The following is a 22,798-nucleotide window of genomic DNA, read 5'->3' on the forward strand; positions in this document are numbered from 1 at the left end:
AGCCTCAACTGAGAAAATGCCTCCATAAGATTTTGCTGTAGGCAACCCAGTAGGGCATTTTCTTAGTTAGTGATTGGTGGGTATGGCCCAGCAAACTGTGGTTGGTACAATCTCTGGGCTGGTGTTTCTGGGTTCTATACAAAAGCAGGCTGAGTAAGCCATGCAGAGCAAGCTAGTAAGAAGTATTCCTTCATGGCCTTTGCATAAGCTCCTGCCTCCAGGTTCCTATCCTGACTGATGAACAGTGATATGGAATGTAAGCCAAATAAACCCTGTCTTCCTCAACTCAATTTTGAGTCATGGTGCTTCATCACAGCAACAGAAACCCTAAATAAGAAAATGATTATTTATCTAAAATTACTTGTATGTGTTCCTGTGTGTGTGTGTGTGTGTGTGTGTGTATACGTCTGTACTTTAAATGAAAATTCCCTCAGCTGAGATGTCAATGTTTCTATAAAAAGCCATAGACTGTCTAGCAAAATCCCCAGTACCAGGGATGAAACACTCCCTTTTGAGTTGTTGGTAAGGGGAGTTTGAAAGTCCCAAAACAATATGGGGTATTGACATTGCCCTTGACCATCTCACAGAAGTTGGAGGTAAGTCTCTCTTGCTGGAAATACCATGTGCTTCAGACACCGGACTGGAAGGATCCAAGCTGGAATTGACCTGAAAGTCTGCACTCTGAGGACTAATTTTCATAGTACTTGGTGCTGTGCAAGCAGCCAAGGGAAGGAAACAACAAATACACCTAACCAGCTGTGACATCAAAGTACCACAAAGACCAGCTTGGCAAAAAATCAATAAGTATGTAGTGTGGAATAATTGTTTTGTACACTGTGAAGATGTGTCTTTGCCAAGGCGCCTTCTGATTGCTTTAATAAAGAGCTGAATGGCCAATAGCTAGGTGGAAAGAGGTTGGACAGGACTTCCAGGCAGAAAGTGAGGAAGAGAGATGCATCTAGGCATGTGACAGACACCAGGGCACATGGAGAGGAAACAGGAGTTGCAAGATGGAAGAGAGGTAAAAAGTCATGAGGCAAAACATAGATTGATATAAATGGGTTAAGTTATGGGAGCTAGTGGGACAAGCATAAGCTATAGGCTGAGCTTTTCATTATTAATAGTATGTCTCCATGTCATTTTTTAAATTGTGAGCTGGAGGCCCAAAGGAAAAAAACTCTGCCTACAAGTATGCATCATACCTCTTACATCTTGGCCATAAGGAAGAGAATACTGAGGATGGTAGCACATGTGTTTAATCCCAGCATGCAGGAGGCAGAGGCAGGGGGATCTCTGTGATTTTGAGGACAGCCTGGTGTACACAATGGTTTCCAGTCTACCTAGGTCCAGACTGTAAAACCTTGACTCAAAAAAAGGAGATAATGAAATTGAGATGTAATTCAAACCATGATTTTTAATGTACCTATTGTCCCAAATTGTGTATTTTGGCTCAGTGCTATGCTGGGAAGGATCAAGAAGTGAGTGTAATGTCCAAATTGTCTCCTCTCTCTTCACTGACTCACTTACAAGTTGAGGGGAGCTCTGCTGGCCTTGATGTCTTTTGCCACATTTCTTTTTTCATTTTAATTTTTTATATACTTTTTTTTTAAATTTTACTTACCAACCCCAGTTCTCCCTCCCTCCCCTTCTCCCGCTTCCCCGCAAGTTCTCCTCATGCCACCCGCTGGCAATGGGACCAGGTCTTATCCTGGGTACACGAAATGGCTTTATTTTTTAATTTTTAAATTCAATTTACATACCAACTACAGATCACCCTCTCAACGCTCCTCCAATTCCTCCCTCATTTCCCCCCAATGACCCATGCCCTCCTCCAAAAGGGATAGTCCTTCCATGGGGGAACAGGAAAGCCTGGTACGTTTAGTTGAGTCAGGACCAAGCTCCTCCACCATGCGTCAAGAGTGAGCAAGGTGTCCCACCACAGGTAATGGGATCCAGAAAGCCAGATCATGCACCAGGGATAGATCCTGATCCCACTGCCAGGGGCCCCTCAAAGAGACCAAGTTTCTCCCGCATGCAGAGGGTAGTATAGTCCCATGAGGGCTCCACAGCTGTTGGTCTAAAGTTCATGAGTTTCCACGAACTTGGTCCAGTTGTCTCTGTAGATTTCCCCATCATGATCCTCACCCCGTCTTCCTCATTCTTATTCCCTCTCTCAACTGGCTCCTGGAGCTCGGCCTGGTTCTTGGTTGTGGATTTCTTTACCTGCTTCCATCAGTTCCTGGATGAAGGCTCTATGATGACAGGATATTTATCGATCTGATAACCAGGTTACGCCAGTTCAGGCACCTTCTCCACTATTGCTAGTAGTTTATTCTGGGGTCATCCTTGTGGATTCCTGGAAATTCCCCTAGCACCAGGTTTTTCCCTAGACCCATAATGACACCCTCTATCCAGACATCTCTTTCATTACTCTCCCACTCCAAGTTCCCTAGGTTAACCATGTTCTCAATCCCCAAACCCTTCCCCCACTGCCCCCCTCACCCCCAGTTTACTCATGTAGATATCCTCTGTTTCTCCTTCCCAAGGTGATCCATGTGTCCCTCTAAGGGTCCTCCTTGTTTCCTAGCTCATGAACTGCCTTTTTAGAGCACATTCCCTGTGGTGTGATGCCTTATTCTGCCTTGTTTCTATGATAACACATGTGAAGAGGGAGATTCTCTAAGTCTACAGAACTAAGATCACGGAAACTAACCAAGAAATCTATCATTTTATCCCAATCATGAGCTCCTTGTCAGGTCCCTCTTTAATAAAGAACAGGCCTAAAACAAAACTCCAGGTTGTTGTATAGTCGAATTTGTTATCACTACCAGAAGAGTTTCTGAGAAATTTCAAATTAAAATGCATCTTTGTCTCAAGTTACCCCCTCCTATCGGTCTTATCTATAATGTTGTTCAGAGAGAGCAGTTAGGAGCCTCACTTCATAGAAGGGACAAACTAAGTTCAATGACTTGAGAGGAAGGTTTTGTTTCAATGTGTCCTTTAGAGATTTTTTAAGTGCTTCTTTCCTATACAAAAGAAGAATTATTCTCAAAGCAAATATTGCAAGACAGCTAAGTTCTACTTCCTTAAGACAGCATATTTTGACACCACTGAAAGTTGCAAAGCAGAAAAAAAGCAGGCAACAAGTGAAACTCAACTCAAAATGCTAACAATGCCTATGATGCAACCTGGAATGATCTCTAACTACAAATTATACCCCGGAGACCAGCACACCATGGAAGACTATTGATCATGAGTTAAGTACAGAGAGCTTCTCTCCAGAACTGCCTTTTCAAACATTAAAAAATTAATTGAACATCATTTTTGGAAGGGATGGGATGTATTAAGATGGATTAGACGATTCTACACATAGGGAAAACATTCTAATTAAGAGACTTTAAAAACTATTGTAGATGTTTATTTGATACTAGCAACGGGGTCAGTTATCATAAAGTATTTCTCTTCATCACAAAATAGTAAGGATTTCAAAAGTCCAAAGGGAAAAATCTAGAAGCTTTAAAAATTTGTTTGAACTGAGCCCTAATTCTTCTCAAAAAGGGCCTCCTAAATCTGGAGTAGAATTATCATACTCCATAATGAAATGCTTGAGTTCTTCAACATGTTGCTCACCTATTTCATGCAAACTCTGCTTCATTGCAAACTGTATAGATTTTTCTAAGGAACGATCCTTTTCAACCAGCCTTTCCACCACCATCCCGAAAGTTTCACAGACTTGTCGGTAAACCTTCTCAATCTCCGTGATTTTTGATGCAATCACTTTTGAGCGACTGCTAAGCTGGCTGTCTTCACACAATTCTGTGCCAGCTGTTGTGTTGGACTCGGGTTCTTCTGTCTGGTTGATACATAACGGAGCCTTGGATCCCGTCTCAAACTCGGACATTTCAGCCAAGTGATTTTCTTCTGACTTCTTGGGATTTTCATTAGCCCACTTGCTTGCAGCATCAGCCTGTTCCTTCTCAGTCAGCCGGCTGGGGCTTTTTAACACCTTGGATGAAGAACCTGAAGGCACAGTATCTCTTGATGTTTTCAAAAACTGGATGGCTCTCTCTTTACATCGATGTCGAGACTGATGGAAGGAGCGCATCCTGCTTCTACTGCTGAGACTGGAGCCAAATCTGCTGTGTAGGGAGTCCTTCCCGCCCACACGTGATTCTCTCAAAAAAGGAGCGCCCCATTTATGGGGAGATCGTTGTCTTGAATAATGGGAAGAATACAAACGTCTTCTTCTAAAGCCGTTTCTCATGACCCTGTACTGAGGCTGTCGGCTTGTGGCATACTCATCTCTTGACCATCGGTAGCCATAAGGGCCTCTTTTGTAGGGTGGGCCACTTCTTGGATTCTGAGAAAAACAGCGGCCCTCATCACTTTCTTGGTAATCCACGTGACAGTAGTATCTACTGTAGCCTCCTTCATCGGGTCTGGCTAGCAGAGATGATCTCTTGTCTCCCAGAGGCGGTCTCTTCGGCACGTTAATTAATCGATGGTTGCCATCACTGGGATGGCAACAAGGAGGCGCTTGTTTTCGTGGAAGTCGCTTGTAGTCATAGCATCCCTGCGCTTGATTTCCTGGAAGTCGCTTGTAGTCACACCATCCTTCAGACCACATCTCATCTCGTGGAAGCCACTGGACTTCTGTGAACAGAAATGTGTACTTCCGTTCCTGTTCACTTTCAATTTCCAACCATACTCATGGCTCAGTTCAAGAATCTGTTATTGTCTAAAAATTCGTCCTTGGAACTCTCCAACACAAACGTTCCACCACTGCTGCTGAAACCCCACCAACAGCTCTCTAATTGGACTTAGGACCACTCAACAGCAGGGAAATCATGCCAGGTGCTTGAAAGCTAGGAAATTAGCTGGGGCTAGTGAGGTCATGCGTCCTAGAGGAGAATGCAGTACTACTACTTGACTAAATCAGTACAATTCCTAAGTGAATTCCAGTTACTACAAATAAGTGTAGCTCTCACCCCTCACCAAAAAAAGCTTCTCTTTGCAAAATAGAGAGACCATTGCACAAAATCACAACCACTCAAATTCAGAGAACAAGTGATTGTGGGGTGTCTAGCCCCAAGATACACACACACACACACACACACACACACACACACACACACACACACATATCTCAACTCCTTTGCCTAAGGCTCAGGGAACACTATTAAGAGGAAGAGGAAAGTTTGTAGGAACCAGAAATCAAAGGGAAGCTTCACGCATGATATTTCAACAATATGACTGCCTAAACAAGACCTGAATAAAGACAATACCAATCAATATGCTCACTTGAAATGGGGAAATCTCATAGAGTTCACCCCTAAACAAAGAAGTACAGACTGCTAAAGAATTAGTCTTCCCCAGGGATGACCCTTTTAACTAGTTACCAATATCAAGTCGTTGCTCTGAATCATATACATATACAAAAACACTAAATAGACTGGGAATGCTGTAATTATATATTTATGTGTGTGTGTGTGTGTGTGTGTGTGTGTGTGTGTGTGTGATAATTAAGGAAAAGAGATCATGAATTTGAAAGGTAACCAGGAAGAGAGGATATAGAAGGGAAGGAAATAGAAAAGGAAAGAATGTGATTGTATTATCATCTTTAAAAATTTAAAAATTGAATAAAATATAAATAAACCTTGAAAACATATAAGGAAAAGAACATAAACACATAAAATATTTATTTAACAGTGAACAAATGTAAAATGATTGAAAATTAATTTATGTAATAGCAAAAAATCATAATATTCTAATAAAATTCACTAGTGAAAAATATAAAGTATCTTAAAATACAAGCTTATAAAATATTTATTTAACATATTGAACAAATGTAAAATGAATTAAAATTAATTTATATAACAGGAAAAAATCATAATGTCATAACATTGTATATAGTTTTTCTTACATTAGTTATAACTTTTGTCCTTTTTTCTCTATATTAAAATAGAAAAGGAGAAATATGGTGATATTTTATTTGTACTGAAAAGTGATTTTATTTGTATTTAATAAACAAAATTGCCTGGGGATCAGAGCTAATAGCAAGCCATAGCAGAAGCCGGGCAGTGGTGGCAGACACCCTTAATCCAGATCACATGACAGACAGATCTCTGTGTGTTCAAGGATACAGCCAGGATGGAGACACATGTCTTTAATCTCAATACCAACCATAGAAGACCTGGAGGTCTGTATAGACAGGCAGTGATGAGGAGGTCATGTGGTTGGGTTTACAACCAATGAGAAGGCAGAACAGAAAGTCAATAAAAAGACAGATACACAGGAAGTAGGTCTCTTTCTGAGGGGAAGGACAGTAGCAGCAGGAAGGGTAAGAAGGTGGTTTTAAGTCTCAGCTCTCAGCTACTGCTCTGACCTCTTAAGCTTTTAACTCTGCATTTGACTCTATGTTTCTTATTTAATAAGACTGTTCATCTACATCTGGTGCCCAGTGTTTGTGGTACAAATTCATGGAGAAGCCACTTGCCTGTGGCCTTTTGGGTCCCCGCTCACACCTGAGCTACACATAGCCAGTTGTAGCATCTTGGCGGCCTGCCAACTACCCGACTCCCCAGCTTGGGCAAGCTCGGCCTAGGCCCCAGGGCTGACTGACCGACTGTAGCTACACCGGTGCTATGAAAAACTAAGGCCTGCCAGAACTACCGCTAATTGCAGTAGCTACACTCAACTGCAGATAGAGCTGCTTTTGGCTGAAATGTCAGCACACCTGGTTGGAGCTAAAGAGACTCAAGCGGGAACACATGGCTAGATTTAAGCATTTAGCCAGAACTTGTGGCTGGGCTGTGCTTTCTTGTTCTCTCTCTCTCTCTCTCTCTCTCTCTCTCTCTCTCTCTCTCTGTCTTTGGATTCACACCTTGGACACTAGGTAGCTGTTTTGGAATTCCCTCGGATTTCTACTGTTCTATGCAGACTTGGTTAGTCAATTAAGATATCAGATATTTTAAAGGAAAAAAACTATTTAAAAGAGAAATTTTTTTACACATTAAAAAAAATGGGTTTTATGTGTACATTGGTAGAAAATTGGGCTTTGTTTGATAAAATTTTAGGCAGTCTGCAAATGGAACAACTATATGAGAAGATTAATGTTGATGGGATTATGCACATTATTACTTTCCTTATCCTTATTTTACTATTTAAAAAGATAGTCTATTTGAGTGCCAGGATAAAAGCTTTAGAAAAACCTGTTAAACCTGTTAAAATGAATTGTAGAGAAATTCAGATTCAGACAGAAGAAATTAACAGTGAAATTGTTTCAGGATTGGAATTTAAGATCATAGACAGAAAAAAAGTTATTCCATGATAAAACCAGATTAAACAATACCTATCCACAAATCCAGCCCTATAGAAAGTACTAGAAGAAAAACTCCAACCCAAGGAAGTTAGCTGCTCCCACAAAAAAAAAGAAAAAAAAACAAACAAAAAAAAAACAGGCAATAGATAGCAGCAAATCTCAAAGAAGGAAAATGCATACACACAAACGCCACCACCAACAAATAAATAACAGGAATTAACAATAACTTGTCATTAATATCTCTTACTATCAATGAACTCAATTTGCCCATAAAAAGACACAGGCTAACAGAATGGGTACGAAAACAGGATCCATCCTTCTGCTGCATAAAACAAACACACTTCAACTGCAAAGACAGACATTACCTCAGAGTAAAAGGCTGAGAAAAGACTTTCCAATCAAATGGACTTAAGAAGCAAGCTGGTGTGGCTATCCTAAATTCTAACAACATAGACTTCAAACTAAAATCAATCAAAAGAGATTGGGAAGGACATTACATACTCATCACAAGAAAGATCCACCAAGATGAAGTCTCAATTCTGAATGTTTATGCCCCAAATACAAGGGCACCAACATATGTAAAAGAAACATTAATAAAGCTTAAATCGCACATCAAACTCCACACATTAGTAGTAGGAGACTTCAACATCCCACTCTCAATACTGTACAGATCTGCCACATTGAAACTTAACAGAGAAATAAGGGATCTAACAGATGTTATGACTCAAATGGACCTAATAGATATCCACAGAATATTCCACCATAACAATAAAGAATATACCTTATCCATAGCACCCCATGGAACTTTCTCTAAAATCAATCACATACTCGGTCACAAAGCAAATCTCAATAGATACAAAAAAGTTAGAATAACCTCCTGTAGTCTATCAGACCACCATGGTTTAAATTTAGATTTCAACAACAACAAAAATTACAGAAGGCCTACAATCTCATGGGAACTGAATAATCCTCAACTGAATCGCCAATGGGTAAAGGAAGAAATGAAGAAAGAAATTAAAGACTTCCTACAATTCAATGAAAATGAATGTACTACATACTCAAACTTATGGGACACTATGAAAGCAGTGCTAAGAGGAAAATTCATAGCACTAGATGCCCACATAAAGAAATTGGAGAAATCTCACACTAGTGACTAAGTAGCACACCTATAAGCTCTAGAACAAAAAGAAACAAACTCACCCAGGAGGAAGAGATGCCAGGAAATAATCAAATTGAGAGTTGGAGTCAATGAAATACAAACAAAGAGAACAAATCAAAGAATCAGTGAAACAAAGAGTTGGTTCTTTGAGAAAATGAATAAGATAGACAAGCCCTTATCCAAACTAGCCAAAAGGCAGAAAGAGAGAGAGCATCCAAATTAACAAAATCAGAAATGAAAAGGGAGACATAACAACAGACAACAAGGAAATCCAGAGAATCATCAGGTCATACTTCTAACACATGTACTCTTCAAAATTGGAAACAGACAATTTTTCTAGACAGGTACCACATACCGAAGTTAAATCAAGACCAGATAAACAATTTGAATAGACAAATAAGCCCTAAGGAAACAGAAACAGCCAACATCAAAAAGTTCAAAGAGATTCTACTAAAAGCAGGAACAAGACAATGCTGTTCACTCTCTCCATATTTATTCAATATAGTACTTGAAGTTCTCTTGAGTTTCTCTCCATTAAGCTGTTGGCTTGCTGTACATTGCCTTTGTTATGTTTAGGTATGTTCCTTATATTTCAGAACTCTCTAAAACTTTTATCATGAAGGGGTGTTGGATTTTGTCAAAGGCCTTTTCAGCATCTAATGAGATGATCATGCGGTTGTTTTCTTTCAGTTTGTTTATATGGTGTATTACATTGAGAGATTTTCATATGTTCAACCATTCTTGTGTCCCTGGGATGAAGCCTACTTGGTCATGGTGGATATAAATTTTTTGATGTGTTCCTGGATTCGGTTGGGCAGTATTCCATTGAGTATTTTTGCATCAATGTTCATGAGGGAGATTGGTCTGTAATCTTCTTACTTTGTTGCATCTTTGTGTGTTTTCGATATCAGGGTAACTGTAGCCTCATAAAAAAAATTGGGCAGGCTTTTGGGAATCTGGTGCCTGTGGTGTGATGCCTTGTGCAGCCTTGGTGCAGTGGGAAATGGGTTGGACTTGCTCGGGCTTAGTGTGCTGGGCTCTACTGACTCCACATGGGAGACCTTGATTTGGGAGAGGTGGGGATGTTGGGTGGCTTGGAAGAGAGGGCTGGGGGTTGGAGAAGGAAGGAGGTGGGATCTGTGGGTGGTATGTAGAGTGAGGAGACAATTTCTTAATAAAGAAAAATGAAAAAAAAAAGAGAAAGACATGTCTCATGTCTCAGTGGTTAACAGCATTTTTCTCTTGCAGAGGACCAAGCTTAAATTCCCATTACCTACTTAGAGGCTCACAACATTCTTTATCTCCAGTTCGAGAAGAACTGATACCGCTTCTGATCTCCGTGGGCATGACATACATGTAGTGTGTATACATATGCAGGAAAACTCATACCTGATAAGCATGCTATGAAGTTCTTTGGCATGTGTCCAAAGTTCTTGACATCCTACCCCAGATACTTGCTCAGTCTTGTTCATTACCACTCTATTCACAAAGACTAGGAAAAGGAAATAACCTAAATAGCTTTCAACTAATGAATGGGTAATGAGAATGCAGTACATATACACTTAGGAATACTATTTATCTGTAAAGAAAATGAAATCTAGAGGCAAAGGGATGGAACTAGAAAATATTGTATTAAGTGAATTAACACAGACACAGAAAGTCAAATGACACATGTTCTCATTCTTCTGTGAAACCTACCTCCAAATCTTCAGATGTGAATATGAAAACTGGCATATGTGCAGAAACTATGAAAGTCAAGTGGTAGCACAGAGGGGAGGGCATGGGAAGGAGCCCTAGAGTGAAGAATAACAATACACAAATGATGTGAGGGGAAATAGTGAAAACAGGGGAGGTTTTCATTGGAGTGGAGAGAAGGTGGTCAATACAATTGGGGATGGAGGGGAAGTGGTGGAAATAACAGTAAGGATGCTTGAAAAAAGCCATAGTGATTGTGCTGGCTAGTTTTGTGTCAACTTTACACAAACTAACATCATCTGAGTGGAGGGAGCCTCAACTGAGAAAATGCCTCCATAAGATTGTGCTGTAGGCAACCCAGTAGGGCATTTTCTTAGTTAGTGATTGGTGGGTATGGCCCAGCAAACTGTGGTTGGTACAATCTCTGGGCTGGTGTTTCTGGGTTCTATACAAAAGCAGGCTGAGTAAGCCATGCGGAGCAAGCTAGTAAGAAGTATTCCTTCATGGCCTTTGCATAAGCTCCTGCCTCCAGGTTCCTATCCTGACTGATGAACAGTGATATGGAATGTAAGCCAAATAAACCCTGTCTTCCTCAACTCAATTTTGAGTCATGGTGCTTCATCACAGCAACAGAAACCCTAAATAAGAAAATGATTATTTATCTAAAATTACTTGTATGTGTTCCTGTGTGTGTGTGTGTGTGTGTGTGTGTATAAGTCTGTACTTTAAATGAAAATTCCCTCAGCTGAGATGTCAATGTTTCTATAAAAAGCCATAGACTGTCTAGCAAAATCCCCAGTACCAGGGATGAAACACTCCCTTTTGAGTTGTTGGTAAGGGGAGTTTGAAAGTCCCAAAACAATATGGGGTATTGACATTGCCCTTGACCATCTCACAGAAGTTGGAGGTAAGTCTCTCTTGCTGGAAATACCATGTGCTTCAGACACCGGACTGGAAGGATCCAAGCTGGAATTGACCTGAAAGTCTGCACTCTGAGGACTAATTTTCATAGTACTTGGTGCTGTGCAAGCAGCCAAGGGAAGGAAACAACAAATACACCTAACCAGCTGTGACATCAAAGTACCACAAAGACCAGCTTGGCAAAAAATCAATAAGTATGTAGTGTGGAATAATTGTTTTGTACACTGTGAAGATGTGTCTTTGCCAAGGCGCCTTCTGATTGCTTTAATAAAGAGCTGAATGGCCAATAGCTAGGTGGAAAGAGGTTGGACAGGACTTCCAGGCAGAAAGTGAGGAAGAGAGATGCATCTAGGCATGTGACAGACACCAGGGCACATGGAGAGGAAACAGGAGTTGCAAGATGGAAGAGAGGTAAAAAGTCATGAGGCAAAACATAGATTGATATAAATGGGTTAAGTTATGGGAGCTAGTGGGACAAGCATAAGCTATAGGCTGAGCTTTTCATTATTAATAGTATGTCTCCATGTCATTTTTTAAATTGTGAGCTGGAGGCCCAAAGGAAAAAAACTCTGCCTACAAGTATGCATCATACCTCTTACATCTTGGCCATAAGGAAGAGAATACTGAGGATGGTAGCACATGTGTTTAATCCCAGCATGCAGGAGGCAGAGGCAGGGGGATCTCTGTGATTTTGAGGACAGCCTGGTGTACACAATGGTTTCCAGTCTACCTAGGTCCAGACTGTAAAACCTTGACTCAAAAAAAGGAGATAATGAAATTGAGATGTAATTCAAACCATGATTTTTAATGTACCTATTGTCCCAAATTGTGTATTTTGGCTCAGTGCTATGCTGGGAAGGATCAAGAAGTGAGTGTAATGTCCAAATTGTCTCCTCTCTCTTCACTGACTCACTTACAAGTTGAGGGGAGCTCTGCTGGCCTTGATGTCTTTTGCCACATTTCTTTTTTCATTTTAATTTTTTATATACTTTTTTTTTAAATTTTACTTACCAACCCCAGTTCTCCCTCCCTCCCCTTCTCCCGCTTCCCCGCAAGTTCTCCTCATGCCACCCGCTGGCAATGGGACCAGGTCTTATCCTGGGTACACGAAATGGCTTTATTTTTTAATTTTTAAATTCAATTTACATACCAACTACAGATCACCCTCTCAACGCTCCTCCAATTCCTCCCTCATTTCCCCCCAATGACCCATGCCCTCCTCCAAAAGGGATAGTCCTTCCATGGGGGAACAGGAAAGCCTGGTACGTTTAGTTGAGTCAGGACCAAGCTCCTCCACCATGCGTCAAGAGTGAGCAAGGTGTCCCACCACAGGTAATGGGATCCAGAAAGCCAGATCATGCACCAGGGATAGATCCTGATCCCACTGCCAGGGGCCCCTCAAAGAGACCAAGTTTCTCCCGCATGCAGAGGGTAGTATAGTCCCATGAGGGCTCCACAGCTGTTGGTCTAAAGTTCATGAGTTTCCACGAACTTGGTCCAGTTGTCTCTGTAGATTTCCCCATCATGATCCTCACCCCGTCTTCCTCATTCTTATTCCCTCTCTCAACTGGCTCCTGGAGCTCGGCCTGGTTCTTGGTTGTGGATTTCTTTACCTGCTTCCATCAGTTCCTGGATGAAGGCTCTATGATGACAGGATATTTATCGATCTGATAACCAGGTTACGCCAGTTCAGGCACCTTCTCCACTATTGCTAGTAGTTTATTCTGGGGTCATCCTTGTGGATTCCTGGAAATTCCCCTAGCACCAGGTTTTTCCCTAGACCCATAATGACACCCTCTATCCAGACATCTCTTTCATTACTCTCCCACTCCAAGTTCCCTAGGTTAACCATGTTCTCAATCCCCAAACCCTTCCCCCACTGCCCCCCTCACCCCCAGTTTACTCATGTAGATATCCTCTGTTTCTCCTTCCCAAGGTGATCCATGTGTCCCTCTAAGGGTCCTCCTTGTTTCCTAGCTCATGAACTGCCTTTTTAGAGCACATTCCCTGTGGTGTGATGCCTTATTCTGCCTTGTTTCTATGATAACACATGTGAAGAGGGAGATTCTCTAAGTCTACAGAACTAAGATCACGGAAACTAACCAAGAAATCTATCATTTTATCCCAATCATGAGCTCCTTGTCAGGTCCCTCTTTAATAAAGAACAGGCCTAAAACAAAACTCCAGGTTGTTGTATAGTCGAATTTGTTATCACTACCAGAAGAGTTTCTGAGAAATTTCAAATTAAAATGCATCTTTGTCTCAAGTTACCCCCTCCTATCGGTCTTATCTATAATGTTGTTCAGAGAGAGCAGTTAGGAGCCTCACTTCATAGAAGGGACAAACTAAGTTCAATGACTTGAGAGGAAGGTTTTGTTTCAATGTGTCCTTTAGAGATTTTTTAAGTGCTTCTTTCCTATACAAAAGAAGAATTATTCTCAAAGCAAATATTGCAAGACAGCTAAGTTCTACTTCCTTAAGACAGCATATTTTGACACCACTGAAAGTTGCAAAGCAGAAAAAAAGCAGGCAACAAGTGAAACTCAACTCAAAATGCTAACAATGCCTATGATGCAACCTGGAATGATCTCTAACTACAAATTATACCCCGGAGACCAGCACACCATGGAAGACTATTGATCATGAGTTAAGTACAGAGAGCTTCTCTCCAGAACTGCCTTTTCAAACATTAAAAAATTAATTGAACATCATTTTTGGAAGGGATGGGATGTATTAAGATGGATTAGACGATTCTACACATAGGGAAAACATTCTAATTAAGAGACTTTAAAAACTATTGTAGATGTTTATTTGATACTAGCAACGGGGTCAGTTATCATAAAGTATTTCTCTTCATCACAAAATAGTAAGGATTTCAAAAGTCCAAAGGGAAAAATCTAGAAGCTTTAAAAATTTGTTTGAACTGAGCCCTAATTCTTCTCAAAAAGGGCCTCCTAAATCTGGAGTAGAATTATCATACTCCATAATGAAATGCTTGAGTTCTTCAACATGTTGCTCACCTATTTCATGCAAACTCTGCTTCATTGCAAACTGTATAGATTTTTCTAAGGAACGATCCTTTTCAACCAGCCTTTCCACCACCATCCCGAAAGTTTCACAGACTTGTCGGTAAACCTTCTCAATCTCCGTGATTTTTGATGCAATCACTTTTGAGCGACTGCTAAGCTGGCTGTCTTCACACAATTCTGTGCCAGCTGTTGTGTTGGACTCGGGTTCTTCTGTCTGGTTGATACATAACGGAGCCTTGGATCCCGTCTCAAACTCGGACATTTCAGCCAAGTGATTTTCTTCTGACTTCTTGGGATTTTCATTAGCCCACTTGCTTGCAGCATCAGCCTGTTCCTTCTCAGTCAGCCGGCTGGGGCTTTTTAACACCTTGGATGAAGAACCTGAAGGCACAGTATCTCTTGATGTTTTCAAAAACTGGATGGCTCTCTCTTTACATCGATGTCGAGACTGATGGAAGGAGCGCATCCTGCTTCTACTGCTGAGACTGGAGCCAAATCTGCTGTGTAGGGAGTCCTTCCCGCCCACACGTGATTCTCTCAAAAAAGGAGCGCCCCATTTATGGGGAGATCGTTGTCTTGAATAATGGGAAGAATACAAACGTCTTCTTCTAAAGCCGTTTCTCATGACCCTGTACTGAGGCTGTCGGCTTGTGGCATACTCATCTCTTGACCATCGGTAGCCATAAGGGCCTCTTTTGTAGGGTGGGCCACTTCTTGGATTCTGAGAAAAACAGCGGCCCTCATCACTTTCTTGGTAATCCACGTGACAGTAGTATCTACTGTAGCCTCCTTCATCGGGTCTGGCTAGCAGAGATGATCTCTTGTCTCCCAGAGGCGGTCTCTTCGGCACGTTAATTAATCGATGGTTGCCATCACTGGGATGGCAACAAGGAGGCGCTTGTTTTCGTGGAAGTCGCTTGTAGTCATAGCATCCCTGCGCTTGATTTCCTGGAAGTCGCTTGTAGTCACACCATCCTTCAGACCACATCTCATCTCGTGGAAGCCACTGGACTTCTGTGAACAGAAATGTGTACTTCCGTTCCTGTTCACTTTCAATTTCCAACCATACTCATGGCTCAGTTCAAGAATCTGTTATTGTCTAAAAATTCGTCCTTGGAACTCTCCAACACAAACGTTCCACCACTGCTGCTGAAACCCCACCAACAGCTCTCTAATTGGACTTAGGACCACTCAACAGCAGGGAAATCATGCCAGGTGCTTGAAAGCTAGGAAATTAGCTGGGGCTAGTGAGGTCATGCGTCCTAGAGGAGAATGCAGTACTACTACTTGACTAAATCAGTACAATTCCTAAGTGAATTCCAGTTACTACAAATAAGTGTAGCTCTCACCCCTCACCAAAAAAAGCTTCTCTTTGCAAAATAGAGAGACCATTGCACAAAATCACAACCACTCAAATTCAGAGAACAAGTGATTGTGGGGTGTCTAGCCCCAAGATACACACACACACACACACACACACACACACACACACACACATATCTCAACTCCTTTGCCTAAGGCTCAGGGAACACTATTAAGAGGAAGAGGAAAGTTTGTAGGAACCAGAAATCAAAGGGAAGCTTCACGCATGATATTTCAACAATATGACTGCCTAAACAAGACCTGAATAAAGACAATACCAATCAATATGCTCACTTGAAATGGGGAAATCTCATAGAGTTCACCCCTAAACAAAGAAGTACAGACTGCTAAAGAATTAGTCTTCCCCAGGGATGACCCTTTTAACTAGTTACCAATATCAAGTCGTTGCTCTGAATCATATACATATACAAAAACACTAAATAGACTGGGAATGCTGTAATTATATATTTATGTGTGTGTGTGTGTGTGTGTGTGTGTGTGTGTGTGTGTGTGATAATTAAGGAAAAGAGATCATGAATTTGAAAGGTAACCAGGAAGAGAGGATATAGAAGGGAAGGAAATAGAAAAGGAAAGAATGTGATTGTATTATCATCTTTAAAAATTTAAAAATTGAATAAAATATAAATAAACCTTGAAAACATATAAGGAAAAGAACATAAACACATAAAATATTTATTTAACAGTGAACAAATGTAAAATGATTGAAAATTAATTTATGTAATAGCAAAAAATCATAATATTCTAATAAAATTCACTAGTGAAAAATATAAAGTATCTTAAAATACAAGCTTATAAAATATTTATTTAACATATTGAACAAATGTAAAATGAATTAAAATTAATTTATATAACAGGAAAAAATCATAATGTCATAACATTGTATATAGTTTTTCTTACATTAGTTATAACTTTTGTCCTTTTTTCTCTATATTAAAATAGAAAAGGAGAAATATGGTGATATTTTATTTGTACTGAAAAGTGATTTTATTTGTATTTAATAAACAAAATTGCCTGGGGATCAGAGCTAATAGCAAGCCATAGCAGAAGCCGGGCAGTGGTGGCAGACACCCTTAATCCAGATCACATGACAGACAGATCTCTGTGTGTTCAAGGATACAGCCAGGATGGAGACACATGTCTTTAATCTCAATACCAACCATAGAAGACCTGGAGGTCTGTATAGACAGGCAGTGATGAGGAGGTCATGTGGTTGGGTTTACAACCAATGAGAAGGCAGAACAGAAAGTCAATAAAAAGACAGATACACAGGAAGTAGGTCTCTTTCTGAGGGGAAGGACAGTAGCAGCAGGAAGGGTAAGAAGGTGGTTTTAAGTCTCAGCTCTCAGCTACTGCTCTGACCTCTTAAGCTTTTAACTCTGCATTTGACTCTATGTTTCTTATTTAATAAGACTGTTCATCTACATCTGGTGCCCAGTGTTTGTGGTACAAATTCATGGAGAAGCCACTTGCCTGTGGCCTTTTGGGTCCCCGCTCACACCTGAGCTACACATAGCCAGTTGTAGCATCTTGGCGGCCTGCCAACTACCCGACTCCCCAGCTTGGGCAAGCTCGGCCTAGGCCCCAGGGCTGACTGACCGACTGTAGCTACACCGGTGCTATGAAAAACTAAGGCCTGCCAGAACTACCGCTAATTGCAGTAGCTACACTCAACTGCAGATAGAGCTGCTTTTGGCTGAAATGTCAGCACACCTGGTTGGAGCTAAAGAGACTCAAGCGGGAACACATGGCTAGATTTAAGCATTTAGCCAGAACTTGTGGCTGGGCTGTGCTTTCTTGTTCTCTCTCTCTCTCTCTCTCTCTCTCTCTCTCTCTCTCTCTCTGTCTTTGGATTCACACCTTGGACACTAGGTAGCTGTTTTGGAATTCCCTCGGATTTCTACTGTTCTATGCAGACTTGGTTAGTCAATTAAGATATCAGATATTTTAAAGGAAAAAAACTATTTAAAAGAGAAATTTTTTTACACATTAAAAAAAATGGGTTTTATGTGTACATTGGTAGAAAATTGGGCTTTGTTTGATAAAATTTTAGGCAGTCTGCAAATGGAACAACTATATGAGAAGATTAATGTTGATGGGATTATGCACATTATTACTTTCCTTATCCTTATTTTACTATTTAAAAAGATAGTCTATTTGAGTGCCAGGATAAAAGCTTTAGAAAAACCTGTTAAACCTGTTAAAATGAATTGTAGAGAAATTCAGATTCAGACAGAAGAAATTAACAGTGAAATTGTTTCAGGATTGGAATTTAAGATCATAGACAGAAAAAAAGTTATTCCATGATAAAACCAGATTAAACAATACCTATCCACAAATCCAGCCCTATAGAAAGTACTAGAAGAAAAACTCCAACCCAAGGAAGTTAGCTGCTCCCACAAAAAAAAAGAAAAAAAAACAAACAAACAAAAAAAAACAGGCAATAGATAGCAGCAAATCTCAAAGAAGGAAAATGCATACACACAAACGCCACCACCAACAAATAAATAACAGGAATTAACAATAACTTGTCATTAATATCTCTTACTATCAATGAACTCAATTTGCCCATAAAAAGACACAGGCTAACAGAATGGGTACGAAAACAGGATCCATCCTTCTGCTGCATAAAACAAACACACTTCAACTGCAAAGACAGACATTACCTCAGAGTAAAAGGCTGAGAAAAGACTTTCCAATCAAATGGACTTAAGAAGCAAGCTGGTGTGGCTATCCTAAATTCTAACAACATAGACTTCAAACTAAAATCAATCAAAAGAGATTGGGAAGGACATTACATACTCATCACAAGAAAGATCCACCAAGATGAAGTCTCAATTCTGAATGTTTATGCCCCAAATACAAGGGCACCAACATATGTAAAAGAAACATTAATAAAGCTTAAATCGCACATCAAACTCCACACATTAGTAGTAGGAGACTTCAACATCCCACTCTCAATACTGTACAGATCTGCCACATTGAAACTTAACAGAGAAATAAGGGATCTAACAGATGTTATGACTCAAATGGACCTAATAGATATCCACAGAATATTCCACCATAACAATAAAGAATATACCTTATCCATAGCACCCCATGGAACTTTCTCTAAAATCAATCACATACTCGGTCACAAAGCAAATCTCAATAGATACAAAAAAGTTAGAATAACCTCCTGTAGTCTATCAGACCACCATGGTTTAAATTTAGATTTCAACAACAACAAAAATTACAGAAGGCCTACAATCTCATGGGAACTGAATAATCCTCAACTGAATCGCCAATGGGTAAAGGAAGAAATGAAGAAAGAAATTAAAGACTTCCTACAATTCAATGAAAATGAATGTACTACATACTCAAACTTATGGGACACTATGAAAGCAGTGCTAAGAGGAAAATTCATAGCACTAGATGCCCACATAAAGAAATTGGAGAAATCTCACACTAGTGACTGAATAGCGCACCTATAAGCTCTAGAACAAAAAGAAACAAACTCACCCAGGAGGAAGAGATGCCAGGAAATAATCAAATTGAGAGTTGGAGTCAATGAAATACAAACAAAGAGAACAAATCAAAGAATCAGTGAAACAAAGAGTTGGTTCTTTGAGAAAATGAATAAGGTAGACAAGCCCTTATCCAAACTAGCCAAAAGGCAGAAAGAGAGAGAGCATCCAAATTAACAAAATCAGAAATGAAAAGGGAGACATAACAACAGATCTCTGTGTGTTCAAGGATACAGCCAGCATGGAGACACACGCCTTTAATCTCAATACCAACCACACAAGACCTGGAGGTCTGTATAGACAGGCAGTGATGAGGAGCTCATGTGGTTGGGTTTACAACCAATGAGGAGGCAGAACAAAAAGTCAATAAAAAGACACACAGGATGTAGGTCTTTTTCTGAGGGAAAGGACAGTGGCGGCAAGAAGTGTCATAAGTACATGAGGAGAGGCGGCAGGAAGTTTTTAGGTCTCAGCTCTCAGCTACTGCTCTGACCTCTTGGGCTTTGAACTCTGCATTTGGCTATGTATTTCTTATTTAATAAGACTCCTCATCTACATACTCCTACGAGAAAAAGTTTCTTCCTTAAAACTCCTCAACTGCATGTTCTATCATTAATACAGAAATTCTAATCATTTAGAGAGTTACAGGTTGTCATGCTCTGGACCACAGACATGCTGTCTAGCTGCAGGTCTGCACCCCTTTCTCCAGCCCACACAGATGTGCTACCCAGCTCAGCCCTGCATCCCACCCTCCAGCTCAAGAGACAGGACACTACATGTCTCATAGAGCCTATGCTTCCTGGGCTTCCACAGCATTGTAGCCATCAGGACCCCCAGCTTCACACCCATATCAGCACGAAGCAACCAAGAATGATTTCTACAGCCTTTGTCACTTACCCATCTTTCTATATTGAACTTTCCAGCCTAGGGGTGGAATGTCCCTTTAAAAATGTTCTATTATTGTATAACTTCTGCCCATGATCCTGAAATATATACACTATCAGACATTCTCCTCATGTACTTATGACAATTATTCTGTATACAAGCCTTGCTAGTATACCCTAGGTAAGCTTCAACTGCAGCCTTGGCCGCACAGATGCTCGTGACTAACTCAGGTAACTCCTTATCTAACAATGCCTCTTGAAAATACAATTTAACTAAATTAATACCACCAATCAGAGATTAATAGATAGAGTTAATGTTTCAAACTAATCATTTCTTTATAACAACTGAGACTCATAGTATTCAGACACACTTGACCATATTATGTGGTACTAGTTAATGATAGATTTTTTTTATGTTATTCCTTTGCTCCCTTTTTGGGACAGAGATATTCTAACTTACACAACTATTCCTATTAGATAGTTATACTAATTCTCAGCTTACCATTTACAGAGACTATCAATTATAAATATATATTATTATTGATACAAATATTAGGTATCCATATTAATTAACCATTACTTTTTATTTTTCAAGTCAGTCATCTTCATATTTAAATTTATCCACGTTTTTTACTGCCCTAGAGAGAATTAAACATTATCCTATTTTTTTTTTACTAAATGCAAAAACCAGAACTGCTGTAAGCCACAGGAAAATGTAATGGAATTCACCTACTATCACAAAAGCTACTACCTTGAAAAGTCAAGGACATTTCTAAAGGTCAAGCCGTGGCTAAAGAAATCTTGGTGACATTTTAGCTTTTGTATATATATTAGCTGATTCCTGCAATGATTTCCTTGTATGCTATGTATGCTTCCAAGAACTCATAACAGTGTATCTTATCTGAAACACCTATCAAACATCCAGGGTCAAACAACCTCCTGAATTAAGGTAAATTAAGCTCAGACCTTCCTTTCTTATACAACCTTAGTGGTATTCTTACTAACATTTTAAACTCCTAACATTTACCTAACCACCTCTAGGAATGAAGTTTGAGCACATAAATTCCCTTTGATATATTGACCCATTTTAGCTCTTAGTAGACTTCCTCCTTTACCACTCCCCTTTTGAGTTGTTAAAGAAAGCCTGATGGTCACTGCCTGAGGAAAACTCTTGTCTGCTTTTATGACTCAGTAAGATTTCAAGCCTGGTGACCTGGCTTTAGCTAGAGTAGTACTATTGCATGGGTATATGACTGTAAACCTCAGAGACTTAGAGAGGACTTTTTGAGGATTTTGAATGGAGAGGATTTTGACTGGAGAACTAGATGGAGAACGTGAGGATGAGATGGAAGATGAAGAAGAGCCAGATGGGGAAAAACAAGATGGGTAAGAACAAGATGAGAAAGACCAAGATTGGGGTAAAACTAACATGAGAGAATTAAGAATTCAGAACATAGAGGGGGCAGTAGATAGAGGCAGCAAGAAATCAGGCAAGAGAGGAGCTAGGCATGAGTTTGAACTGAAGCTGTATAAGTAACAGTATAAGGTAAACGGACTAAGAGCGCAGTGTACTTGGATTCTTTCCCCCAAAATAATTCTTGCCGTTTGCAAGATCTCTTCTGGGCCCCTGTGAAGAATAGTATTAAGGCTGGTCCTTAATAATATTTGAGAATTTTCATTATTAAATTCACTATGCATAGAAGTTATTGTAGTAGAACAAGTTTATCAAAGGGAAAACTTGAAATTTCTTTTAAATATTACCATTTTAGAGCACTCATTCATGTATGTATAAACTACCCTATTTATCTTAAATAGATTACCTGAACTAAACATAGTCATTGTAAGATAAATCGAGAAAGTTATTTTGTGCTGACATTAGAATTGCCAAGCTAATTCTCAAAAAGTGTATATTATCTGATTTGATATTCATATTTCCTGTCCATTTTACCCTACACCAAGTTCTTCATGCCTAGCAGCATTCATGCTAGTATGCAAATCCAATGTTTTCAAGGACCTCAAATGACCAACATGAAATTCAGATGAGTGAGTCAAAGATACGTGAGAGTTATGATATGTGATAGTATTCAGATAAACACAGGGAACTATAAAATTAGACAAGAAGCCAATTTATCCCAGATTGTAGGAAAGGAATGGGTTTCCTAGAGACAGATATATTTAAAATTGAAAGTAGTGGGATAAATTGGGGCTAAACAATGGAAGGCATTGTGAAGTGTTCAGAAACTCCAAGGAGAAAGCATGTGCCAAATCACTAAGGCAATGCACAGGAAGATAATTTGAGGACAGGAAAGTGCCCCAGTGCTTCTGAATGGTGCAAGCCTGAGTGTCTGTGGAGGCAAAGGGAAACAGAAATCCTTCACAAAAACAAATACAGCACTGAAATAATTAAACAAAAACCTTTCATCCAGCAACAACAAAATTGCTCAAAGGAAAACTGGTAAAATGTGCAATAATCAAACCAGGTTTCTCTATCAGTAAGATAACATCTTCATCCATATCCTTAAAAATACACTTTCTCAGTATATTAATTGCTATATAAATCTGACCTCTCAAAGAATCAACTTGACCAAGGGTTTCAAAACTCATTCTATACAACTCTGCCACAGCTAGATCTTTAGAATGAAAGTGAATGGCCCATGGGGAGCCACTAATTTCAACCATTATTCACTTGGTGCCTTCAGAAGATTGTATGACCTTCCAAAAGCAATCCATATATGTAAATGTTATAGGACCCAACATGTAAACCGTGACAAACAGAACAATTGTTTAAGGCTGCATTCGGGAGTCTAGCTGTGTCTGTGTTGTGAATCTGTGAACTTAAGCAAAAGCAGATAAGAGTATTGGAAAAACAACTTGCATCTGTACTCTAAGGAGACTATTTTTCT

At 39.8% G+C, this 22,798-nt stretch overlaps 3 protein-coding genes across 3 annotated transcripts in view; 1 reads left to right on the forward strand and 2 right to left on the reverse strand.

Annotated features, from left to right (window-relative positions):
• Window positions 1-22,798, forward strand: part of LOC131898937 (uncharacterized) — a 139,259-nt gene that overhangs the window by 84,718 nt on the left and 31,743 nt on the right. The window lies entirely within an intron of this gene.
• Window positions 3,551-4,698, reverse strand: LOC131898933 (periphilin-1-like). Its single transcript, XM_059250235.1, has one exon. It carries the CDS (start codon window positions 4,625-4,627, stop codon window positions 3,551-3,553), a length of 1,077 nt encoding a protein of 358 aa, XP_059106218.1. The 5' UTR covers window positions 4,628-4,698.
• On the reverse strand, window positions 14,037-15,183 carry LOC131898934 (periphilin-1-like). Its single transcript, XM_059250236.1, has one exon. It carries the CDS (start codon window positions 15,111-15,113, stop codon window positions 14,037-14,039), a length of 1,077 nt encoding a protein of 358 aa, XP_059106219.1. The 5' UTR covers window positions 15,114-15,183.

Source organism: Peromyscus eremicus, chromosome X (genome assembly GCF_949786415.1).
Source record: "Peromyscus eremicus chromosome X, PerEre_H2_v1, whole genome shotgun sequence".
In the NCBI taxonomy this organism is placed as follows: Eukaryota; Metazoa; Chordata; class Mammalia; order Rodentia; family Cricetidae; genus Peromyscus; species Peromyscus eremicus.